The 27,239-nt window shown below is 35.6% G+C and overlaps 1 protein-coding gene across 34 annotated transcripts in view; it reads left to right on the top strand.

The window, feature by feature from the left end:
* The window catches only part of SYNE1 (spectrin repeat containing nuclear envelope protein 1), a 290,639-nt gene that overhangs the window by 49,010 nt on the left and 214,390 nt on the right, over nucleotides 1-27,239 (top strand). For 32 of the 34 annotated variants that reach the window (XM_085576560.1, XM_085576559.1, XM_085576556.1 and 29 more), the window contains 11 exons: nucleotides 617-678; nucleotides 9,529-9,624; nucleotides 11,389-11,472; nucleotides 13,928-13,948; nucleotides 14,239-14,331; nucleotides 15,962-16,140; nucleotides 16,836-17,032; nucleotides 17,193-17,302; nucleotides 24,941-25,048; nucleotides 25,800-25,937; nucleotides 27,062-27,226. In XM_085576560.1, the coding sequence (XP_085432686.1) occupies nucleotides 617-678; nucleotides 9,529-9,624; nucleotides 11,389-11,472; nucleotides 13,928-13,948; nucleotides 14,239-14,331; nucleotides 15,962-16,140; nucleotides 16,836-17,032; nucleotides 17,193-17,302; nucleotides 24,941-25,048; nucleotides 25,800-25,937; nucleotides 27,062-27,226 (1,253 nt within the window). The remainder of the gene's footprint in view (nucleotides 1-616; nucleotides 679-9,528; nucleotides 9,625-11,388; nucleotides 11,473-13,927; nucleotides 13,949-14,238; nucleotides 14,332-15,961; nucleotides 16,141-16,835; nucleotides 17,033-17,192; nucleotides 17,303-24,940; nucleotides 25,049-25,799; nucleotides 25,938-27,061; nucleotides 27,227-27,239) is intronic. The other 2 variants (XM_085576565.1, XM_085576589.1) reach the window with 1 other exon arrangement.

The raw sequence follows: 27,239 nt of genomic DNA, 5'->3' as shown, positions 1-27,239 counted from the left end.
CCGCAGGGATGATCTGACAGTCAGGGAAATTCATTATAAACCAGACAAGTTTGGTGCTTCAAGACAGAACTAAGGGACCTAGTAAGTAGTGATGTAGAAACTGCCTGAACTAGCTAATGGCTCCTTCCTGGCAGGATCTCCTAGGGACCAAATAAGTTTGATAATGCAATTTCAAATCTTTAATTCAACATTCTCAAATACATATGCTAGGACGTATTTTTTCCTAAGTCCCTAGCTGACTTTCTACGTAAAAGCATCTTGGCTGTGGGAGATGTGGGTTCTAGTCAGAAAGTATAGAGAAGTTCTAGGTGCTCAGACCTTGAGTAAGCTCAAATTTGCCTTGACATTTAGATTTTAAATAGTGTCTTTCTGGTCATTAACTTGTTAAGACTTGAACTTTGCATTGAAACTCTTCAAATAGTTGGGTATCAGAACATTAATAAGAGGTATTTCTTATGAGTATTTAGGGGCAAAATTGGCTGTCTCAATAAAATATAGAGTTATTTCTGGCAAGTGCAGAATACACGTGTTGTCAGTAGGAAATTTTACACTTTTACTATGTAAATCTGAAAGTATCCAGTGTTGTCTAATCAAGCTGATTTCCTTTTATTCTCAGATGAGCAAGAGTCAGTGCAGAAACGGACTTTCACAAAATGGATCAATACTCATCTGGCTAAGGTAACACATGGCTTTGAAACTTTCTAAAAAATCAAACCTTTTAATCTATGCCTATACAACCCAGGAGTATAGAATATGTCAGATTTCTCGGAGCAGTATTTCCTAAAGTTAAAAAAGCATCCTCCTCCTCATCTGCACACCACTGGGGATGCATCTCAGCTTGGCAGTGGTCAGCTGCAGAATTACGAGTGCTGTTCAGAGGCAGCCACCCAGCTTCTCTGGCCAGAACTGAAAGGTAGCACAGTAGCTGGTATTTCAGCCAGAGGAAACATCTGAAACTGTTTTCTGTGAAATGGAAATTCTAGACTTATTGCACACAATATATTCAAATAAAACTTAAGTCATGTCTTGTGTAGTTTGATCTGGTTACAGACATAAGTAGTGCTTCATTAATCCAGTGCTGTATTAATTATCTGATGCATTGTGAGATTTGTCATCAAACTATTGTTGCTTCTTCTTAACACAACTTAAAACTCCTGGTTTTGCCTTTAGAAGAGTAAAGACTGTGATTTACATGCAGTTTAAAAGTATTAAGCTACAATTGGTACCAACCTTATCTGAAAGCATAAGCAGTGAGATTCAGTTTGGCATTCCTGGAGTTTTCACATAACACAGCTCGAACCATAGTTATCAATTAGTCCAAAAAATTAAAATTTTAAACTCTAAGAGCAGATTTTTGAAGTGTATATTTTTAAGCCTGGACATTAATGATCACTAAAATTGAGTAAAGAATAGCTGTAACAGCACTGTTTTAACTTTTGTGTAAGGAACTTTTGTGTAAGGCAAATAATACCCTCAAAAATGAGCCGAGGAAAGCAGGAAGCCCATATAATGCTGTATCGTGTGATTTGATCTGACAAGACAATATGATAGAGCAGCAATATTTATTTATGTTGCTGAGGAATGTAGTGGAAGAACTTACTGTGAAATTATCTACACTGGCATTGTAAAATTCAAGTGCAAGAAGAAAGTTATCTTCAGCATTTCTTGGCAGTGGATTCTCATTGGAAATGAGGTCTATCCCCATATTGTCTTTAAAATAATTTGGAAAAGCCCCCTGTGTAGGTGAGAACTTAAGCACTCTGATCTGTTTACTTAACTGAAATTAAAAGGCATTCACTGTTTGCTAAAGCATCAACTAAGAAGGTTGTGAACGAATGTCAGAAGAGAAAAATAACTCTTATTTCATGTTTATCTGTTTCTTAATTGTGTTGTGTCGTTAATGATAATCTGATAATTATGGAAAAGTAGAACTACTAGGTAGGTTATCTCTACCATATTGTTATATATTACGAGTGTGTGTGTGCATGTCATGATAATTCCCTAGTGTACAGACTAATCCTTGGCAAGACACAAAGTAGTGGTGGCAGCCACTAAGAGATCTTGCCATGGATTGGGGTTTGAGAATGTTTCCTGCTGTGCTAGTCCATGAGAGCTCAGATGAACCTTTTGACTTTCATGATTTAGGTGTGTAGTTCCTTAATGTGCATGGTCCTGGTACCATAAAGACTGATTAAACACATTCAAATGAGGCACTTATGCAGCCACAGCCCTGACTTTTAGATACCTGAGCTAGTTCCTAGTTACTTGTAGTAGCTGATTTGTCTTAATTCATCCTTCAGCAGGAAAGCTGTGTCTGTGATACTTTTATTGATGGCTTTCAGCACATTTGCCTCACTGTCTAAGTCAGATCATCTGGCTGTGCTTCCCATTTTCGCAGTTATGCTGCAGAAGGGAAGCACTGTTTATAGAAATTAGACTCAATTAAAGTGACCCATGCCATTCAAATTCTTAGGTGTTCAAAGCTTAAGCTTTTAAAACTTTGTTAGTTGTGTTTTTGGAAATATGTTTTCTGAGTTAGTCACAACTGTAGGAAATACAGGTGGATCTCTGAAATGCACAGGACTCCCCTTGCAGTCATGTTCTGATTTTTAATTCAAAATTTCAATATTTAGGCTATTTGAGTTTTGTGAAAGGTTGTTGTAGTTTTGATTGTTTCAAAAGAAACTGGAGATATGTAAGATCTCCATTTTCTAGAAGCCTTTGGAATGTGATAGGAAACATCCTGGAAGGAGACCCACTTTTAGGCAGCATGGTCTGCATTTTGCTCTCATCTTTGACTCAAGAAAAAGTGGAGCATCTACAAGTCTGGTACCTAGTGAGGAGAACTGTGAAGTGCTGGCCTAAACTTAGAAACAGCAATAGATGGTGCACCACTGGAGGGGATAACGGAGCTGGGAGTGAAGAAGTTAAGCTGAGCCAGGGGAAAAAGGGGGAAAGTGATTATAATTTTGCCTTTGTGTCACACCATTGATCCAGAAACACGGTGTTACATTTGACTCAGTATATGCATTCCAATAATGTGAAATTGTCTCTCTGTCTTTTGGCTACTCTTGGAAATCTCATGTTTCTTTCCTTTCATTGGCATTTTTGATAATCTCATAAAATTATTAGTGGAAAAAGGAAGAAATAAGAGAAAACTGAAAACTATAATTAGGGTATCTGTTACTCTTAACACTGTAGCTATATAAAGAAATATTTCATCATAAATGAGTTTGAGGGGCTTTGAAAATAAGTACTGCATGAAACCTCAAAAGCAGGAGAAATTAATGGCTTCTATGAAAAGGTTAATGGGGTTTTACTGTAGCAATTTGAAAGATGGTTTAGAGGAAGCAAAGGAAAGGAAACTACTCAGGTAGAGTTGTCATCCTGATACTGTGTTGATTGAGTAGAGCAAAGGTGAATCTAAAAAGGAGCATTTCTCACATTATGAGGAGTTGTGATATGAAAGTAATAGAAATACAGAAGTGATTTGATTATTTTAGGTAGAACCAATAAACATTTATAGCTTGGGAACATAAAGCAGTGTGTGATTGTGATTGTTTGTCAGGGTTTGCTAGGAGTAAAAGATTCTTCCCTGCTGATCTGAAAGATAGTGTATATTTTTCATCTAAAAAGTCATGCTCTAATTGAAACAGAAACTAATTCGGTAACTGAGGGTATCAGGTACATTTAGCCACTTATTTTTGGCTATTTAATGTTAGGAATGGCTTTGAAAATATGGATAAAAATAAATACAAATGAGCAAAACAGATACAGAGACTACTGTAACAAGACCACTGCTGAAATTTCTTCACCAAAAGGGTGAACAGGCACTGGAATTGGCTGCCTATGAAAGTGGTCGAGTCATCACCCCTGGAAGTATTTAAAAGAGGTGCAAATGTGGCACTTAGGGCCATGGCTTAGTGGCGGACATGTCAATGTTAGGTTAATGGCTGGACTTGATTTTAAAGCAACTTTCTAGCCTAAATGGTTTAATGATTCTATGCACTGAATTTTATGAAAGGCAATAGGAGAAAGGTGTGAATTTTTTATTCTCTTTCACTCCTATGGTAGAATGCTACTTTTTAAAATTTATGTTTCATATTTCAAAGATGTTCTTTGACAAGCAGAGGACAAGTAAAGGGCTTGGCATCAGCTAATTATGGGACAACTCAAAAGATGGAGGTAAATCAGCCTTGGTGCAAGTTGTGCTTTCACCCAGAGGGGATGAACAGAGAGGAAAGGCCTGCAAGTGTGCTAACTAGCAGGTGTGTAATGTAGCTTCATTTTGGGCAAGATGTTAGCACAAGGCTGCATCTGTCCCTCTGTGTCCCTAAGCCCAGCTGCCTCTGCTCTGTGATTCTGAGCAGTAATCTGGTGAGACTCATCAATTGGAAATCATGTTTTCTCTGCCAGCCACATGCAGAAATTGGGTCATAATCTTTGAAATTAATGTGGTCTAATTTCTGGCCATTCTTTTGAATTTTTGTGCATCTGTGCAGTTCTATGATAAATGCGATATGCATGTGTAACAGGACAAGATGTTTTCTGATTCCATTTAAATTATTCATATTTTTCTATGGTTGTAGAACTGTCCTTCCTCATCTCAATCTCAGCTTCAAGTATAGACATAATTTGAGTATGCTTCTAATTATCTTTTGAAGTATCTTTTCAAAATTTGAATTTTAAAATACAGAAAAAATTTACACCAAATATTTCAAAAAGGAGACATTACTTGTAGTCAGAATAGCAATTGCTTAATTTTTTCATTTCATTACCTATGCCAATTTTTGAGTTGGGGATTAGATGAGTAAAGAGGATGAAAAATATATCACTTGTGGCATGTGTTTTTTATTGCCTTTCTCACCTTTCATAAAAGTTTGGGGGAATAGTAGTTTTAAAGTTTGAGACACAGACTGTAAATTGGTTTAACCCAATCAAATAGCATTTTTGTTATCCCAGGTGTAGGGATAATTTTAGTGTTTGTACTCACCAAAGTATTAATATGGATTTAGGAATTAAGTTGTTGCAGAGGAGGGGTCCAGCTGTTACAGAGTAATGGAAATTTCATATTGTCCTTGCTGTTCTCACATATATTTCCCTGCAGAGATAAATTCAGTAGTTACATAGATTTGTTCCTGTTTGTGCTTGTGGATAGTTTTTCATACATTTTTTCAGCAGTTTTTGAAAGATGACTTGAAAATTAATGTAGCAAAAATAATATTGAATGTCTGCATTGGCATTCTTTGTGATGGAGATGCTGTTATTTGTATAGTATGGTTTATTCATTAGAGAAGTTAAGTACAGGGTGTAAGGAAAAGATTCCTGTAGAAAAGATGCAAATGAGAAATTAAATGCAGGAAAAAGTCTTGCAATAAAAGAGTAAAGCCTAGCAAATATATGTTTGTTCCACATCTGAAATTTGTATTTTACGAAACTTATTTTACTGCATACAAGGTAGAATTTCTAGAGATTTTGGGTCTACTAAAAATGGGTTTTTTGAGGCTTATCAGTCAAATTTTTTATATGTACCAATATTCAGTTCTTTAGGTAATTCAGGATATTTCCCAGAGACTACAGCATATTAGACAAGTTTTAAGAGCAACAAGTTTATGCAAAGTATTCTTCCACAGTTCCCACTTATCATCAGTTTTAAATACAGTTATTTATATAAACATTTAATATGAGGAAAATCTAGTTTATTAGCCTTGAAGATTTGTTCTCATTTAATGTGTATTCCTCCTACAGATCACATGAATTTACTCGTTCTGAGTATGACTCCTTCCTTGGGACATGACTGTTCCTAAATATCATTATTACTATAAATGGCCCTACTGTGATTGGATAGACTGCAATAAAGGAATCTTTAATAGAATTCATGCAATGCAATATGTAGCAGATCATTAATCTTAATTTGCTGGTTTTCTTTCTTGAAGCTTGCAAAAAGGCTTAATCAAATACTGAGGCACCTGAAGTCATAGTATGGACCACCCAACAAGTTGGTCAGATTTAATGTCTCACTATTCATTGAAGTATATTCTGAGTTCTGCCAAGAAATTTTGTTCAAAAAGTTTATAATTGAAGGCTTTTCTTTACTATTATAGGAGAATTCTTTACACAGGCTTTCCAATATTCAAAATAGAGTGTACTAGGATCATTGCAGATGATTGCATTGCTAGTGCTATACCCTTATATGCAAAAAACCAAAATATAAAGTACATTCAACATTTTAGAATTGCAAAAATTCAAGTTAGTTTTCTTTCCTTGCTTTTACTCATTTACAGTTAGTATTTTGGCAGTGCATTAAGGATCTAAGTGAAAAGATATTAAGTCTGAATCACTAAAAAGTACTCAATATATTCTAAGCGAATATAGCTTAAAAAAACCCCAAACCTGTTTTCTCTGAAGGCTAATGAGTAATCAGTGTTCACCTTCATCTTTCACTTCATTTGGCATTCATTATATATGCAGCCAAGGAGTAGGTATTTACCCATTCCAACAGAAGATGAGTTACTGTCACTGGAGGAGCTGCTAGAAAAAAATTAAGTAGCTTAAAACATACTGTGGTCCATATATAAAATATACTATGATCCATATATAATTAATAAGTACATGTGAACTTCTCAGTATCAGCTAGTGTGTGTATCAACACGGGGAACAAGATTGATATCTGTGCTTGTGTAAAAAAGGAGTCTAATTTTCCATATATGCCACTAGAAATATAACTAATTCCATATTTCTGTGACTGAAATCATCATCATCATTATCATCATTGTCATCATCTAAATTCCATGCTTAGTAGTTAAAAAAAAAATGGTGATTTATGAAACCTGATGACAGTGTAACCTCCTTGTAATTAGGTATTAACATCTTCAGGGTAGTGTAAAACATTATATTATATACTATATTACTGAGAACGTTTCTGGCAGTCTACATAATTAATTTAATTTCTATATTAGAGGGGTCTAATACAGGAGATCTTGTGACACAGGTATTGTATTTGCCTTCTGTTCCAGTTTTACTGGTGTAAAGATCCACTTTCACTGGTGTAAAATCTGAGGTGTATGCTGCTAAACACTAGCAGTGTTTACAATTATGCCCCCTTCCAGCAACAAAAAGTGCATTTCAGCTTGCTGAGTTAAGGACAATTGTGATTCTCACACTTCAGAGCAGGAACTCTTACCAACTTTGGTGCTTGATGGCTTCTTTTCTGCTTTAGATCTTAATCAGTGTTGCCTCTACAGCTTTTTTTTCCCAAACCAATATTTGATTCAAGTAGAAAGTACTGTAGATGTTAATTTGCTTGGGATGCTTTCACTGCCTTACCATGGTAGCAAGCCTCATTTGGGGTGTAAATCTAGTTTTTGTAGCTTCTGTCAATACCACTGAATACCACTACTGTGGTGGTATTGTGTCAGTACCACCATTCTGGTGGTTCAGAGCAAGAGTTTGGCTTGGATAATCAGAGCTTTTATCTACAGAGTGAAGCTACATACTGGGGAAAACTGAAGTGCTTCCCTGACTCCCTTTGCAGATGAGCTCTCAAAGACTTTTGGCTTCATGGTAGGATGAGACAAATTCGGATCTCTACCTCAACTTGTGCGTAAGGGTACCACAAGCACACAAGTTGGAAGGGAGCTGTGTAATGCTCAAAATGGCTGTCTGGAAAGCACATTATGGGCACCAGAATCACGGGGTACTGTAAATATCACTTAGACTTGAATCTAAATGTATCCTAAATTTCCGACTATAAGAAACACATCTCTCTTCCTTGCTGTAGAATCAATTTCAAGAGACAAACTTCACTGTCGGGGCTTTTGGATAGGTGTTTTTTTTAGGCCTTCATCTCCTGTTAGATTAGGATGGCAGCTGCTGTAATCCTGTTGTGTTTATGGCTGAATTATTTTAGTACATAAGTCTTCAGTGTTTTGTCATACAGTAATACTGATAAAACTAAAGCTGCTCCAAGCTTCAAACAGGAAATGATAACATATAAGGCGAGGAAAATTAATTGCCTTTGTATCAACTGCCTGTGATGCAAGACTGGGACAAATTAATCTTCAGTGACCTGCTTGTTCCATTGATTTATTTGGTGTTATATTAAGGAAGAGCATGATCCAAGGAAGAACATTATCTATTGCATTGCTAGGAAATAAAAAAGAACTATGACTAAATATACCCTCATAATTGTAGTGCTGCTTTATTTTATATACATGAGAAAATAGGCTCTTCTATTAGTGTGACTATTACAGCATGTCAAATCTGAGATGAACTCTGCTTCCAGAGAGTTCTTTTTTCACTTTATGCCAAAATTATGTTTCCTTGAAATACTATTTTGTCCAAGCTGAACAATTTTTTTTATTATTTGGGGAGTCAGAATATTTTTCTTTCTCCTGGTTTGTTACTGCATTTTTTCCTTTTGAAAAGCAATGTTTCATTTGTTAGATTCACCCTTTCAAATATCTACTTCTACACAAAAAAGTAATAAATAGATAATTTGTAGTGCAAGCACTTCTTTTAACAAAGACGCCAAAAATAAATTATTAAACCTAAATTAGTTTCAAGAATTTTGTAGTCTTGTTGTAATTTTAGTGAATGAACATGTGCTAGTATTGTTATCATTATTTTTATTGTTATCATCATCATCATTATTATTATGATCATGATTACCATCATAAGGTATATGAATTCTCACAAGCTGATGGAAGCTGGAGGATGCCTATCCTATTTATCAGCTGGACCAAGTTTAAACTTTTTCTTTCTTGGAGATATTTTGTGATCACTAAACTACTGACCAGCTGAGAGACATAATTCCACAATTAAGAATTGTGTGCATTTAAGAATACAGAGTTTTATTATGCAACCTTGTTATTTAAAATTTCTAAAATATCATATGTTTACATATTTTAAGCACTTTTGTTGTTGTTCTTGTGTAAGCATTTGGTAAGCAATTTTTCTTAAGCAGGAGCTGAGGCGGTGCTGGCAGCATCCAAAGGATGCAAGGCTGGAGGAGAGGAGAGAAAATGCAGCAACTCAGTGTAACAACTGTGAGCTGTGAGAAAGTGGCAGCATCACTCAACCTGCTACACTACTCTAGGGATCTTCCCTTCATACAGTTCCTCCCTTTGTTTGGACTAAGAGAGTGAAATTTCTGTGAAATACTTAACCCGAGGGAAAATAATCTGATCGATTGAAAGGTGACTATAATAGCACATCCATAAGTGGTGTATTTTGCAGAACCAGAGGCAGCTGTTGGCGTGTTTCTCTGCTTGTTGCAGGGGCCAGGAGGTTTTTCCTTTGTATCATCAATTGCAGAAATCCACAACATTTTACAGTCCAGTGTCAGAAACGTTAAGTAAACAATGTGGTGGCAAAGCAGTGGTTAAAGGATGTGTTGACATGAAACATTATAAAATACAAAGAAGGGGATCAGCCACTCTCTCTCTTTGGGTTTCTGTTCAAGAGGAATGGAATTAGGATGTAATAGTGGTGAGCCTCTGTGATATCTGAAGCCTTCTCCCTTTTCAGCGCAATCCTCCCATGCTGGTGAATGACCTGTTTGAAGATATCAAAGATGGGGTAATGCTAATTGCCCTTTTGGAGGTGCTTTCAGGGCAGAAGCTGGTAAGTTCTTCCTTTTACAAGAACTTTCTTCTTCTTTATACAAGATAGTTGTGTAAATTCTGTGGGTACAATTTTCTAATAAGTTTCTATATTTCTCTACTGTAAAAACACTTACTCCTTCATAGGAAAATAAGCTTTTCGCTGAGTAGATTATATGATTACAAATCATTATTACAGGTTATTGCAGACTTGCTTGATTGTGTGCATTTTTTATTAATTTTGCCATGTTTTAGTCTTTGCAGTCCATCTGGGTTTTTCTGCTATGACACAATCAAGGTCTAAGCTGCAAATTATTTTTATGCATCTTAAAAAAAAAAAAAAAGAGACTTCTCCTATTAAATTTATGGCTTTGTCTCAAAAAAACCTCATGCAAGCTCCTCAAATTTCATGAGGGCTTATATTCATTTGCCTTGACAGTTTCTCTGCTACTGTAAAGAGCCTTAAGTGATGCCAAATGGCTTTTTAACAGCCAAGTTATGTGCAGAGGGGATTGTGTGCACACAGCAAAAAGGCTGTCTCTTGAGAGACAGGCTAGTTTTGTGCATGGAGGAGGAAAATGAAAATATTTTAGGCCAAGGGCTCTGACTTTCCCCAAACCAGCTCAGAGATAGGTGACGGCATCTGAAGGAGCAGCGCAGTCTGCTGCTCAACTGGCTCCAGGCTCCTTCACATGCAGGCAGTTTGCTTTCCTTCTCATATTTCACCTTTATTTTAGTTGCAGGTGAACCCCAAAATTAGGCAGTAAATCAAACTGCAAAAGCAATTTTACTGTGAAATGGGATAAAGCTGTACTTTCCAGTGTGTTTCTGCTCCGTTGAAATATATCCCTTTCAGTTTCTGTTAGTTTGAGACTGAAAGCCTCCCTCTTGTGGCAAACTAGAAGTAGTAAAACAGGAAAAGCATTTTAGTGATGGCACCTATTGCAGTGAAATTCACTGGATTGTAAACTGCCTATATTAATTATGGAAAGGCAAGAGATATGCTAAAACTAGAATAGTGTCTGGTGAACTAAAAGAATATGTATACCAGCATCCTGTAGTAACTGCAAGAGGGATTCAGAATTTATAGTAGCCCTTTGTTAAAGCCATTCGTACCATCATGAACAAGAATTTAAATTACAGTAGTTTCACATCTACATTACAGTATAAAATTCTATGGCAAATTTAATCCCACTCTCCAGTATTAGAAACCTAGCATATGTTCTTGATTGAATTAAAAAAATCTGTCTTTTTTTTTAGCCTGCCTGTCTCAAGATCAGTAAAATTAATTTTTAAATGAGAATTTAGCTGAGGTTCTAATTGCCAATAAGGTACTAGAGAGATGGGATGAAAATTCTTAGGTAAAATGTCTTCACCACAGAATGATTTTTAAAATAACAACCACTTTGACATTGCAGGCAAAAATATTTCATTGAGAGAATGTCTTCTCTAAAATGTGTGTGTGTTCGCGTGTGTACAAAAATAGTAGTAGTTATTTTACATTAGAAAAACAGTTCTCTGATTTAATAATGTTTATGGACTAAAGCCAACAGTTTGCATCCTAAGATTAAGACATATGTAACTTTTTTTTAATAGAATTAGCACACTTGCCTCTCCCCAGTATCTGTCAGTCCTCCCTGTGATGTATATGCAAAGGAAAAATTCAACAATTTCACTGTTCCAAGGAGCATTTTTACATAGGCATTGACAATAAATCTGGAAGTTCCATTTTTGAAGCAAACGGGCATAAATATAATTGAAGTTTAATCTGTTCTTTCTCTTTAAGCCATGTGAGCAGGGACGTCAGCTGAAGCGAATTCACTGGGTTGCCAACATTGGCACAGCTCTTAAGTTTCTAGAAGGTAGACGGGTAGGTATGGTGGCACTTAGCCCTGGATTTACTTTTTTTTTCCTTTGTTTCCATAAGGATATGATTTGTATCCACCCATCTGTTTTTATTCTCCAAAATTTGAGCTACGTATGCAGTCTTCAGTTTCTACACAATGTCTAAAAGCTGCTGTAAAGTAAAAATTGTAAGGTCCAAAACTAATATGTGGCAATGCATAGGGTGAAATTTGGCTTTTTGGGTTTTTGTTTTTTAAATTTATAATGGATCACCTTGGAGGATATATTTTTTCTTTAATGTGCTTATTGGCTTGTCATGGTCTCTACGTCCCTGTTACTGTTCTCAGCAAAGACTGAATTTGAGTTCAGGAGAGACACTCATAATTTTAAAAAATTGATTCCTGGTCTTCACTAACTTTCACATGCAAAAATCTATTCCCTGAAATTACAAATATGAAAATTTAGGGCAATATGACCCCTTATTAGCTGGCCAGGACTTCAGACTAATTCCTGTATTTATTCTGGTACAGTCAGTGCTGCGGCTGTTTTAGAAAAGCAAAAATAATAATTTTTAAATTTAACAAAAGAAGAAAACTTAAAAACTCATTTTCATCTAGCTATGAATATCATACAAAAGCAATACATTTCTACCCTCCTGGACTCTTCTTGGACCCCACAAATATATAGCAGTGCAGCTGGACAACTGGCCCTGCCAAGGATCAAGGGAGATTACCAGAGCACTGTGCTTATCCTCCTGGTATCTCAGAATTTTTGTCTGCACTCGGCTTAGTAGTTGTATTGGTGTCCCAGATTTTCTTCTAGAGGGCATTGGAAATATACAGGGTGTCAAGTGTATCAGGGTGGTTGATAGCAGTGTTCCATAAGCTGAATCCAATCTAAAACATGCATCTATCCAGCCTCTCACCTTTCTCCTCCCAGAGAAGGTGGGGATACTGATCACACAACAAATGCACCTTCAGCAGCCAAATGTCATCCCTGGGCTGTACTCAAAGGGCAACAAACACAGACAGGATCTCCTTCCTGTGTGGGCTCTTCCATAAATAAACCTTATTACACTTTCAATAAACTTCCTGTTTTCACTGTCCAAAGAGATTCTGCTAATAGTCCCATTACACGACAAATTGCAGTTCACAATTAACAGATACTATTCTGGACAAAATTGGTTTTCTTGTGGTTCTGAAAGGATTCTTTTTAGTTCTAGATCCATCTTAATGGTGTGTAAGATAAAGGTAACTCAATAACTAGGCTAGATAGGCTGTGCTTCTGTGAACAGTAGCCTGATCAGAAGCTTTAGCTGAGTCCCTGTAAATATTTTGATTTGTAATAGATACTAAAATAATCTCACTTTCTAGAAAAAGAAAAGCTTTTCTTGGAATTAGTCCAGCTGAGAGAATGAAGTATATTTTTTTAAGATAGGGAATAGAAAATTTTCCTTATTGACAGGTGGAGGAACTAGTAATGTCAATTTTCCTAGAGTTTTGTCTATTTCTTGGTGGAGAGGATTGAAAATATAAATTATGGGGACTTCTGCTCTGCCTCTTCCAAAGCAGCCTATACAGATTTAATTTTGAAAAAATTTAGAGTTCTGGACAAAATTTTGTTTGCACTTCACATTACCTAGTAGATATTTAGAGAAATGCAGGCCTTCCTCTGTTTTGGAGAGAAATAAGAGGTCACTTGAAGTCATTCTCAGTCTTTTCTTTAGACTGCTCACCAAGGTTTATCCACAGCATTTGTTCTTGAACAAGCTTGCAGTAAATGGGCACTTTGGCAGTCATTCATATTTTTATCATGATTGGTGCTGAGGAAATAAGTACTAACATAGTTGCTAACTTCCCAATACTTCTTGTTTATTTAATTTCCTTGAGCATTATCTACATGTTATTTTCTTTATCATATATTCCCCTCTTTATTTCCTTCTATCTTATGAATTTATTTTAGGATGATATTTTATTCAGACTGTAGATTAGCAGTTGAGAGTTAATAGTCATGAAATCTGTTCCCCTTTCTGTTGAAAAACTTAATTTGACCTTGGACAACTAATTTTTTCCCACTCTATTTTTAAAAGAGCTATTGTTAGGCTTGTCTCACAAAGGGGCCTTAATCAGTGGTTGTGATATCCTTTACAATAAAATGCTCTTTGCAGGAGAACCCTAGCATTCTTTTTTCCCTTTTCTTTCTATATGATTTTTCCACCCCTTTCCTTTTTATATTTTTATTTTTAAACTCACTTTTTTTGTTTTCATTACACATGGTTTAGAACTTTATCAAGAAACCCCTGCATAATTTAAAATATGTTGCAGAGTACTTAATTTGTTCTCTTGATAAAATTTTATTGTATGATAGGACAAAAATGTGCTTTTTTTGCATTAAAAAAAATGGATTAATGCATTTACCTAATAATTAATCATTTTAAATTTGTTTTTGTATCACATTTTTCCTTTTGCTTTTCACGCTAGTCCGTATACAGAGGATCTCCGGTTTGTACAGTGTTTCTATCTAATTTTTATTTTTCTTTCTGCTTGAAACTATTTTTCTACAAATAATAGCATGGATTAGTCTTAAAAATTTTCCATTACTTCCAAGACCTTTCAAAATGTGAAGTTATAATTGTCTAAACGGGAAATTGCACTATTCAATATTTGGGTTTTTTTAATTGAGAATCTTGTTCAATTGCAGAAATGCATTTCAAAAATAGAACCTATTTGAAATGCATTTCATAATTACTATACTTTGTGTGTGATAGTAACACATTTTCTTTTCTATATAGATTAAGCTTGTCAACATAAACTCAACTGATATTGCTGATGGCAGGCCTTCTATTGTGCTTGGCTTGGTGTGGACCATCATTTTATATTTTCAGGTACTACATTTTTTGTACTTCAGAGTTGCTTGCTCAAACAATGGTTCAGATTATCATTTTATATGAAGTGGTGTAGTTCTAGTCTTTCATCATAGTTAAGTCACTTTGCCATTTGCCGAGGATCTGATCCTGAATAAAGCAACAGGTGATGATGCTTCACATTGAGTAAAATTAAATACTTGTCTGTGGAATAGATTTGTCTTTGCCTAGAACAGAGTTCCTTCATCACTGAAACATATTCTTCTGCCTTCTCTAAAGAATAACATTGCAAAACAGAAAAGTAATAGAATTGTGGATTCTTGTTACAAGTATCTTTAGCAGCTTCAGTGGTGACTGAGCTAAATGTCTAATTCCAGTGCACTGGATGTCATTCAGTAATTATTCTCAGACCATACATGTAAACATGGTGATTTCACTGGCAGATGCAGGTATTTGCAAGGATGAAATTTAGCTGTGAATGATGTAGATTGAGAGAGGGTTGAATTTGTAGAGGAGAAATCACTTGCATTCTGTTGAAGTTAGGTGGGAGGTAAAACTGGCTTCTAAATCCTGTCCATATGGGTTAACAAAGTGAGTCACTGTTCAACACTTAAAATAACAACTAATTTTATTGCTCTTCTTTATGGGGTTCTTTGGCTCCCTTGTGATGTCTCAGGGATGCTGTTCTTCTCAGCACCAACCACTATGATGCCTCAGTAGTTTAGAGTTCATCAGAATGAGTTAGTCAGAATTATATTGACATTTTAATTTATAGCTCATTGAAATGAAGAGAGAAGATTATGTTTCTCAGTCTTACTGAAACTCTAGCTTTCTGCATATTTTTATCATTTTTTGACCTTTCCTTTAGTTGTCACAGGCAGATACATAATTTTAACATTATTGAAAGCAGGAATCCATGAGAGCTTTGGTTCTCATTCTGGCAGACTTATTCTGTAATGTGACAACTTTGGATTTTAAGAGGACAGCATAAAAAAATCCTGCAACCTCCTCTGGATATAGCTTTGTCATGTTAAAGAACCAAATTGTTAGTCAAATTAATGTTCTTGAAAGAATAAAGTTAATGATTTTCATTTGATGGCAGGCATAACTACTGTCCTACACCGTTAGTAAGCACTTTTAAAGCATGTTGCCTGCAGTACATTCACTATTTCTTCACAAGGTATCTCTAAGTAAAAACGCAATTGAATTTATGCTGGAACAGTACAACAGGAAGTAAAAAAACTATCCAGATGATATCATTGAGGTCACTGCCATTTTTTAATTGAATGACACTGCTCTGAAATGAGTGGATTATTTCATAATCTGAACTCAAACTACATGTAAGGTATTGTCTTCTATTTTGGTGATAATTTCCTATAATAGGTAACATGACATACTTGCATATTTTTCTAGCTGTGGGGTGTGAAATCAGTCATTGTTAGATGACTAGTTGTTCTGAATTTAGGACCATCATCTGGACACATACATTAGTGTTTCTAAAGCTCCTATAATACATGCTTAAATAAAACACAGTTAATTATAGCTTCTGCCCAACTTTATTTAGACTGTTGTATTGGGGAATTAGTAAAGAAACTGGTATGAATCAAGAAGATCATCTACAAAGAGTTCATTAACATTTTTTTCCCTGCAGATTGAAGAGCTTACAAGCAACCTCCCACAGCTGCAGCCCTTGTCTAGCAGTGCTTCTTCTGTGGAAAGTGTTGTCAGTTCAGAAACTGCAAGTCCCCCAAGCAAACGGAAGGTGGTAACCAAGGTCCAAGGAAGCGCCAGGAAGGCTTTGTTAAAATGGTTACAGTACACAGCAGCAAAGTTAGTAAACTACAGATGAACTGATTTAATATTTTAAGTGAAAGCTTTTTGCTCAGTTTCTAAGCTCTCTCAGTCAGGGATCATCCTTTTGCTCTTTATTTATATAGTGCCTTCCTCTATATATAATTATAGAGCCCCTCACCACATTCTTTTTGACAAATGAGGCTGCTAAATGTTACCACTATAAAACAAATCAAGTAATAAACAATGATTTACATTCATTTTGCATGTGATTATATTTTATAATTTCTGACTAATGAGTGGGATTATCTCTGACAGAATGAAGTGCTGAAAGAGGAATTGGACATCTGAATGCCAGTTTGTTAGTCCTGCTGCCAAAACACTCCATGTGACACTGCCAGTACCACACTGATTAAGCATTCCTCAGTGAACGCTTATAGGAACATTGAATTCTGGCACTTGCTCATTTCATGTCTTATTGGGTCTAGCAAGCCCACTGGAGACAAATACATCATGTATATGATAAAAACCACTTGGATCTTTGTAGGTAGAAATGAATTTATGCAGTGGGTATATGGAACTGCAGTTGACCTAACTGGGCACTACAGGAACAAATGGTTTAGGTTTAATGATGGGTAACACCAGGGTGGAGCATTCATATCTCCCTCCGTTTCATGTAGTCCTGATGTTGTTGGTAACTTCTTCCCCTTTCTTTGTTTTTTTTTTTTTTTTAGGCAAGTTGGAATTGAAATCAAAGATTTTGGACAAAGTTGGAGGAGTGGTGTTGCATTTCATTCTGTTATTCATGCTATCCGCCCAGATTTAGTGGACATGGAGAAAGTGAAGGGAAGGTCAAACAGAGAAAACTTGGAAGAAGCTTTCACAATTGCAGAAGCAGAACTAGGAATCCCAAGACTCCTTGACCCCGAAGGTACCTAATACTTAGTTGAAAAAGCATTTTTCAACTTGAAAAAGTTTTAACTACTTGGCATGTCTTAGGCTGATGTGCTAATTCATAGTGGTTAGATATTTAAGCAGCATTTTATGCCGTTCAGCTAAAATTTTAATTTTTCATGTTTTTATTTGTCTAGATGTGGATGTTGAAAAGCCAGATGAAAAGTCTGTCATGACCTATGTAGCCCAATTTTTAAAGTACTATCCTGATCCTCATCATACAGTGACTGATGTGCCAGAGAATGATGTAAGTTTCTCTTGCATAATTATAAAAAAGAGTTTATAATGAAGGGGGCCTTTATAAATACATTTTATAAACTTTTTTTGGTTTATTATATTTCCTTTTGATGAACAGTTCAAGTGACAAACACACTAAGAAAACTGGGAAAGATTAGCCAAGAATAAAGAAACAATCTTGAAGATGTTTAGTAGGTGGAGAAAATAATATGGTGATCTTGCAGATATTTTCCTCTTTTCAGTAGCAGCAAGAGCAAAAAATAGCACTACCAGTTATTGTAGATAGTGGCAAATGAATGGATAATAAAGCTCCTTAACAGGTTTTTAAGCATAACACCAATGATACTGTAATAATTTATTACCCTAAAGCAATGTGTCATTTATATTTCTATCACACTGTGTTTCTGGAAAAGAACAAGAATGGTGTAAGATATTGCTTAGGTGCAGTCTTTGGGCTTTTATACTTGAGAGGCATTTACAATTTTGACAGAGGTTCCTTTCTATTTCACACTGATGTTTAACTCTTTGCTGTAAGGAATTGTTTTCAATTGCGTTTCGTCACTGGAATTTGTTTTGTGTAGGCTCTAGTGCATTGGCTTTGCACTGGAATTCTATGTGCTCAGCAATGCCAAGTTATCATGACTCACTTCCTAGTGCTGATTTGCTTGCTTCATGGCAAACACGGGAAGCACTGCTGAGACAATCTGCTCAGCCCCAGCAAGAGAGAAAGAAGAAGCAATTTTTTATCTGTGTTTCTTTGCATTCTCTACAGAGGTAGAAAAGAGCTTTGCAAGGAGTGAGTCTCCTTCCTTCTGCCTGTGTGAGGCTGAGGTAGCTGTAGCTTTGCTGTTTGATGCCAGTGCCTGAGCACTGGAACTTATTATTTTCCTTCCTGCAGCATTAATCTGGGTACATGCTTGTGCCAGTTTCTCAGCATCCTGCTAAGCAATGGGGCTGCTGAAAGGACTGGGTGAGCACTGAAGCCTTGTTCTGTGACCTGTTCAGGCTGAGGCAGTCCTGCCATCCTCATAGCATGGCACACAGGGAGCTTCTGCTGCCAGCAGCCTCGGCCAGGCCTTCTGCTGTGTTGGGACTGGGTTTTGAGGAACAACCTCACCACCTTCCTCTGAGATTTATGCAGAGATGATGCAGGAGAATGCAGGATTGAGCCATTCCATGCTCTGCCTGTCTCTGGCTGTACCCACAGAGATGCTAGCACATGAGTTATGAAAGGGCAAATAATGAGTTGCATCCAGAATTCTATGTGAATTACTAGGAAGCAGAACAACACAAATCAATTTGACATGTTAACATGCTGATCTCAGAACCACTTCCTCTTCTTAGATATTCCACTAGCAATCCACATAAATTTTGGTAGAAGTGCTGACCCCTTGTATGTCATGCTGCAGAAACCAGTAACTCCTAGACTGGGAAGAAAGTAAGAGTTTGACATTGCACTCAATTTCTAATGTCATCATTCTTTGTTTCCTGGAGGAAGAACTATATTCCTTTTTACTGTCCTGGAGTATACTTGTCCATCTTTAAATTATTTGGTTAGTTTAGTTACTTAAAACAGGATTCACCCTTAAAATCTAACAGCTTGCATCATTCCACATGTAGTCAGCAAGAGATAAACACTTTCCCAGATGACATCTTTCTTAAGACATTGGGTCTTAAACAAACAATCTTCTGGAAGCCTGTCTTGCAGAGCATATTAACAGAGATAAAACAGAGTCAGATTAATCCATCCCTAAAGTAATGATAGATAAAACATTGTTGGCAGTTGATTAAAAATGTTTTTGTTTTCATGACCAGTATAACCCTCTCTTTTTCACCTCTCTGACTTCCTGCTGAAGTATAGTCTAAAGTATTTGTCACACAGTCCTGGTACCTGGGAGGGATAACTTGCAAGACTGTTGTCCCCTGCACTCTTGGACTAATCCTAATTTTTTGTTTAAGGATACATTAAGTTAAGTGCCTGCTGTAAGATGGACAGTAGATGCTAGATAAAACTTGTTTTATCCACCTTGCCTGAAGAACTGAAAAGGAACTATCCTAGTTGCAGATGCCTACATTTAGTTAGAAGAATCCTACTTCAGGCTGGGCTGTGTCTGGGTGAATTCTGGCAGGGAGAGGGAGGGCAAGAGGAGATTTCTAACCTTCTTCCCCACCTCCATTCAAGTCAGTTGTCACTGTGTTTCCTCAAGATGTGTTGTCCACACAAATTCTTGTTGGTATTCCCTCCTTATTCAATGCTCAGTTTATAAAGAATTTGCATTGGAAGAAGTGGAGTAATGATTGAAACTTATCCCTTATTTGTGGTCAGAGGGAACAGCTATTTGCATGTGCATTTTCAGAATTAAAATGAGTCTAATCTCTCATGCATGGACTAGCTATGAACATGTATGAACTCGTGTAGTCAACACATCTCAAAGAAACACAGTTATTCTAAGGTAAGTAATTATGTTTCCAGATAATAAATCATGTAGTGATTAGTAATCTGGAAGTCAGATCTAATATGAAAACTACTTCACTAGATATGATAAAGACATGTGAGCTTGATAATAGTTCTAAGTACATCTTGTATTCCTACATGTGTGGCTCACTGTTCTCTCTGGACTTTCTGCCTGCTTTCCTTTATTTTATTTTGCTTTTTTTCTTTTCTTTTTCCTTGCTGCTTGTTTTCCCATTTGTTTCATATTGCTAGGAACTTCAAGCAATCCCAACTTTTGTCATTTCTTTTATGAAATTTAAGGTAAGGGTGTATGCTCAGAATAATTGCTTGAATTTGACCTTCCATGGTTCTCTTTTTTCATCCTACCCTTATTTGACTTTAGATTTTGGGGGTGTTAATGTGCATTAGTTTGCTAACTTTGAGTTTAACTTTCCTGAAAAGCAATACATTAACATGATGAATCTAGGAATGCTCTCTTACATGAGCTGACCCTAACAGCTTAATACTTAATTTTGCAAATAACAGAAATATTATGGAAAAGAAAGTCAGCATTCCTATAATAAATCCCAGACTATGCTCTTGTTTTTTTTAAGTATAGATATAAACATTAAATTAATAGATTATAGTTCAGTGTTTCTACATATCTCATTTTAGATGGATACTTTTGTATGTCTTTAGGTATATAGAGTAGATAGAGTGTATGCTTGTGTAAATGATGTATGTGGCTTGTGGGTAGGAAGGAGAGTATTCATCTGTAATTGTGTGATGTACTGCTCCTTTTTCACCTAAATTATTATATTTTTTAAAATATGCATTTTTAACCATCCTAGACTTTTAGATACTTCTGATTTTCTAGTATTAACTGAGAGAAGTTCAGAAACCTAACACAGAGTGTGTGAAACGAGCATTCAGAGGTGAACCTGAAAGACTGCAGAAGTGGGTATATTGTGAAATGAATAGCAGGTGTCACTGCAGTCAGTCAAAACTGTTTATAACTTGACCTGATCCAACTAATTGTTCAAATTCCACATTCTTGGGGTTTTTTTGGCTGGGATTTTTTTTTTTTTTTTTTTGCTAAATAAATATATAAAATAGATTATTTTAAAGTAACTAGGATCAAGGGTTCGTCTTTGTCTCACATTATGTATATCTAACTAGTGATGCAAATATTTATACTGAGAGCAGAATTACTCCTATATTCTCAATCCATTCAAGCAAACTCAAACAAGTTTGGAAGCCTTTGATGGGACTTTCTAAATCCTTAGCCTTACACAGCCCCAGTACATTGCTTCTTAAGCCAGAGGAGATTTGAAATGGTAAAACTCTGCTGATTTCCTTATCATGGTATAAATTTAGCTGTACTTAAAGCTCACCCCCTCAAAGTATTTCTGATGTAAAGTCTTTCTCTTCTTGTGCTTTGATGAGCAAGTAATTCAGAAGATAAACCTGTCATCTCTGACATTTTTATGCCAGCAGAGTTCCCCAGTATAAGAGGTATTTCCTGAGCAGCAGTTGCAAAAATAGCTTTCTGAGCTTTTCCAGGGATTTAGTCTACTTCTGCAGCTAGTCATTAATAGTTCATCCCTGAAGGTGATGCCTGGCTCAGCATTCACCCTGTGTCTGTGATACCACTGCCAGGGAGTGAATTTCAGTAACCTATATATATATCCAGTAACTTATAGATATAAGCCAGAGTTTTCAAAATGAACAGCATATTCAGTTGAATCTATATATAAACATTTTTGAAGGGACTCCATTTTCTCAGTACTTATGCAATGCAATGGTTAAATGTCCCTGAAAAACATACTTAAGCTTTTTTGATTTAAAAGGTAATATTTGAAAATTCTAGTGTCTGTGCCTGAGAATTTGATCAGTATACCTTGTTTATACTTACATGTTAGGGAACTAATTAAGTCCATAATTAAGATTTTCATTATATTTTAAGCTCTTCAAACCCTACAGTATTCTGTGTTATGAAATTTTCAAATTAACTCTGGTATATCAGTTAATAAAATAATATTTTGATCTTGAGTTTGGGCTGAAAACTTTCTTTGCAAATTTAAAGTGCACTCCATTATCACATCAGAACTCAAACTTTTCTCTCTAAATACCTTCTTTGATGCTCCTTGTCAACTGAGTGCTCCAGTTCTGTTCATCTCTACAAATATGTGAACATTCATGGAATTGTGTAAGGATAAATTAATATTTAGAAATGCTGCTTGGAAGTACTATACTGAGTAAATGACAGGATTTTAGATAAATTCAAATAAATGGATCAGAGATCAACAGTCCTCATGCTGGAGAAAGCACAAATATTTATATTTATTCTAGATAACTTCTGTTTGGTGGTCTGTCTTCTGGTCTGCATCCTACTTCAGATGGTAGACTTTAGAAGATAGTTTATGTATCTGTGAGAATGTAATTTTGATTTTTTTTATTAAGAGTAAGAATACTAGGCACTAATGAAAGTCTTTTTTCAAGAATGATAGTTCACTAAATTTGGTGGGTGTTGATGACAAGCACCTTGGTGTCTAAAAAAGTGAATGTCTTTTGTTGATTACGTAAACTGAGACTTTAAAGGGCTTTAGTATCAACCAAGGACCACAAAATCTAATTTGCAGGTGGTAAGTGATGTACTGAACTGGAAACCTGTGACAACATATGAATAAATAAATAAATAAAAGATTCATTGTGCCTTGCTGCACAATGTAATTTATAGCATCCAGTTAGGTGGTTGCTGAAGCATCTACATCTTTTGCAATTTAAGTGATCAAAATTTCCCTAAATAAATAGTTTTTAAACAAAGAAGGCTAAGTGCTACCTGTTAATTTGGTATCAGAGAAACCATATGTGGTCTGAGAGAGCTGAGGCTGCTCCTGTGTTATCTTCAGGTACCATAGAAGTATTCTTAATCCCAGAGATACTCTATTTCAAAACCATTTGGTCAGAATGGGTTTTAAATTTAAATTTTTAACTGATAAAGTAATCTTGCAAAATACCTGTTTTGCTCAGATTGCTGTCTGAATTGTTGCAGGCGTATAGATGCTCTGTCAAAGTCTTTCCTTAAGGAATATGAGGAATATAAAGCAGTATTTTATGAAACTGAATTTTATAGTGTGAATTAGAAGTAATATACAGAGCATTGGGGCACACTTCTTCCCTTCATGACTTCAAGAATATCTTACTGAAATTTTCAGTCAGTAAGATTGCTCTAGTGTTTTCAATCCATTAAAATGCACAGTTTAGCATTGCTTTTATGGAGCTGGCAGCTAAATACTAATAGAGATCTCAACAGTCTCACTAAAGTTATAGAATAGAACAAATTTAATACCAAAGTTCTTTTTTCATGGCTGAATGGGTTAAGATACTCTCTTTTTTATATTCTGCTTGGCTGGAATAGACGATCTTAGAGGTCTTTTCTAACCTAAATGATTCTATCATTTTCCTCAGAGGGGGCTAGTCATGAATTTGTTGGCTTTCTTAAAGAATCTTGATGTTATATTCACACACACAGACAAGAGGAATAGAAATTTTATTCTCCTTCTCTGTATTTAAATTATTTGAAAATTTGGAAGTGCTGGGAGTTTTGGCTTCTTGGGACACCAAGGAAAACCCAGTATTACAGGTAGCTGGAGCAGGGACGTGTTTTATCTGTGCTATACTGGTTCTGAAGTATCAGCCTGTGTGGGTCAGAAGACAGGAGCATGAGCTACAGAGAATTTTGTTCCAGCACAACTGCTCTAACAGCATATTAACCTCTCTGCAACTACCTGGCTGTCAGGATAACTGTGATAATTGCAAATCTGTTGTGCAAACTATGTCCAACCAGCTACCACTGTTCTGAGTCTCAGTGAAAGAATTAGTAGAAATACATCAAAGATTTCTTTCTTATCTGAGCCGCTCCTTTCCTTGGCTGAAATGAAGCAATAGCTTTATATTTTAAAAATTATTAAGAGGAAGCTATATTTTACTTATTTTAGGCAGCTTTCAAAGAAAGGAACCATAAATTGGCTTCTTTCCACTGTCAGGTTCATTTTTTAAAAGACAGTACTTTGTTTCTTAAATGCAGGCAGTGATTACTTTTTTTTTACCCCATGGTCCAGTTTTTCTTCTCCCATGTAATGCTTCAAGTGTGACTCATTTTAGGTGATTAGCTTATATGATTTGTTATTTGTATATTTCTGACAAATTTGGCAGTAATAGGGCTTCTTTGGTTTCAAAAAGTAGCTTGTGATTAACAGCCAACACACCTGGTTCATTGTTTGGGAATCAGGGACACTTGTATCCTACTTGACTGGTCTGCTTACACAGTGCATAGAATACTTTCTGTTTCCTGATAACCTCTGCTTATTACTTGCTCACAGACCTGAGACTTTCTGTTAGTGTTTTTCTGCCCATTGCCAAGTCAGTGAGTTTTGCAGAGAACTTTTCAGCCTTGCAAAGCTGCAGTGCCATGACAGACTGAAGTGGTAAACTGTAAAACAAATATGTTTTTCTTCAAAGCCATAAAATGACATAGAGGGAAAAGAAATTTTAATATATACTTGTGTTTGTTTTCTTTCTTTCTTTCTTTCTTTCTTTCTTTCTTTCTTTCTTTCTTTCTTTCTTTCTTTCTTTCTTTCTTTCTTTCTTTCTTTCTTTCTTTCTTTTCATTTTCCATGTTAAAATATTCTAAATATTTTGCTTACTTCTGAACTTGGAGTTGATATCAAGGATTACCCTGAAGTCAATCAGACAATAACTTTTCTTTTCAGCAATAGCAGACCAGCTAATAAAATGGTGGTAAAAGATTTAAAAATCCTTTCCTGTCTCAGCTCAATTAACTTTTACTGAAAATTGACTTCACTAATCTATTGAAGGCTAAAATTAGTTGTTAAGATATCTTTAAAGAACGTCATGTTAATTTAACATCAGATGAAAACTGCTGATAATATCTCTGACACTGCAATGTTCCCGCTCATCATGATATCACTCCTGTAAGACTCGTGTCTAGTTGCTGACTTCTCTCAGACTGAGAAAATGCTTTTCAGTTAGACTGTAAGAAGGTAAATTCTAAGATAATTGGGCACATTTGCTTTCACTACAACTAATGACCTTGACTTGCTATAGAGATAATTTCTGGACTACATCTGACAGCTCTACTAAAAGGCTACAATGGGTTTTTTTTTAATGCGTGGTTGTACTACATCATAGAAGGAAGACAGACTGATGCTAAGAGACCTAAAAGTGTGGGCAGAACAATTTGAAAGAGACATAGCCCGAGCACAGGTGGCAGAAACAAGCTTACAAGAGAAGTATCAGGTAAGCAGCAGGGAAATTACGTATGATAACAAGTCTTTGTCATCACTATGTGTAACAGGTAGTGCAGTATTTTTGCAGTCTGTATATAGGAGAGTCACTATAGTATTGTTTAAAGAAATAAGGACACAAAGTGTCTTGCCTGTTATTGGTGGAGGAGTTACAATGTCAGCTCCAGTTTTGCTACGTGGGACAGTGCACAGATGGTTTGCCTAAGACAGAGCTTTTCCCAGCAGTGTGAAGGACTGTCCTAGTTAGAAGAGAGCATGTGTCTGTGCCATCCCTCCAGATCCTGCATGATTTAGCTCAGATAGGAGGCATGGCTGAAGGCTGGATGAGGTGACAGGTGGAGAGGACAGGACTTAAGAGTTTTATTTTCATCTGCTCTCTCAAAGGTTAATGTCTAAATCAGAAATACAAAACATGGCTTAAATTTTCCCCTGAAGCTTGACTGTTTTCTAAATGCAGCCACTATCCCAAGTAGCATTAAATCCAATTACAATTTATCTGATCAATTATTATCTCATTTCATATATGTTTCAGAATCTGATAGCTGAAGGGAAATACAAAAGTCCTATCTATATATAAATAAAAAATATACAAGTAAATATAAAAGTTAACTGCTATTCCTCTTTGGGAAATATTAGGACAGCTATCAATATAAAATTTCCATAGGTTATGGTAATCCATAAATGTTAAAGAATTTAACTCCTTCACTCTCTACTGCAATTGATTTGGTTTTCTCTTTGTGCAGTCATTTAAGCATTTCAGAGTACAATATGAGGTAAAAAGGAAACAGTTTGAACTTGCAACCCAGTCAGTAAGGAAAGATGGTAAATTATCACTTGATCAAGCTGTGGTGAAGCAAGCATGGGAGAGAGTTACTTCCAGGGTAAGTTGAAAATCATTGTGCTATATATTTTTTATTAAATGTAGAGTGGAATTTAAAACCATTTAAACACCTGTTTGCTATTGATTTTATTAGGCATTAGGAACCTAAAAGTGGACCAAATTTCTGGCACTGCTGAATTATTTTGCATTTGTTTTGAAAATATTTACTGCACTATGATCTTTAATATTGCTCTCAGATAGAATATGAACTTGAAGAAAAAGACTATACTTTGAGATTTCCATTTACTTGAAAGAGTGGTAACAGTGCTTAGACAAGTTCAAGACATTGTTAATAGAAAGAAAAGCATACACAATGCCACTTCCAAACCCAATGTTCCTATTTAAATTGCTAGTTATTTGAGAAATTCTAATACAACATTTTTTAATATAACTAAAAAAAATATGTGCAATAGTGAATACTTTACCAATAAATGAGGTTTTAATTATTTTTTTACCCATTTTCAATAGTAATAAATTATTTTTAGTATTTTTGATGGCAATTTTGAAAAACTGAATGAAAAATACTAAGAAAATTATACTGTTTGACCCAAATTAAAAGTTATTAAAACATTATTAATAGTGTATATCTGTATTGCATATATATATTTTATGTCATGGGATGCGTTTAAAATTATTCTGGAGTTATCTCATAATTTTCATTATGTTTTCATTCCCATAACTAGCACTGCCAATAAGACACAGTGTTCTATTGCTATATTCTCCCCTACACAGTCTTTTGAGACTCATGTGAACCTTACATATAAAAAGTATGGTCAAAATAGAGATACAAAGATTTTATGCAGGAGCATGAATTAAATAACATTGGCAGAAGAAGGTCTTCTATCCCTTTCTGAGCCTATTAACTGATGAAATTCCAGATATTTTGCTTCTCAATTGTTCCAGTTTATTTGTGATAATTCTGTAACTCAATTACCATTCAGAAAGGGAAATACATAAATCAGCAAATTCTTGTAGAGATGTTGTTGCCTGTGAGAATGCTGTAATTTCCAAACTCATGTGGAATAATATACTTAGATTTATGTCTCAATTATACTCTGCTTTTTATCAATGTACTTGTATTATTTAGCAAGGGAGGAATTTCAGGCTTTTCCTTTTACTTCCTAGATGCTTGATTGGCACATACACCTTGATAAATCCCTTCCTGCACCTTTGGGTACCATAGGTGCTTGGCTCTACAGGGCAGAGTCAGCTCTGAGGGAAGAAGTAACTGTTCAGCAAGCTCATGAGGAAACAGCAAACACAATACACAGGAAGCTTGAACAACATAAGGTAGAGATGCATT

The sequence above is a fragment of the Lonchura striata genome, chromosome 3 (assembly GCF_050655825.1).
Source record: "Lonchura striata isolate lonStrDom1 chromosome 3, ASM5065582v1, whole genome shotgun sequence".
Taxonomy (NCBI): Eukaryota; Metazoa; Chordata; class Aves; order Passeriformes; family Estrildidae; genus Lonchura; species Lonchura striata.
Note: the sequence above shows the minus strand (reverse complement) of the source record. Positions and strands in the feature narration are given on the sequence as shown.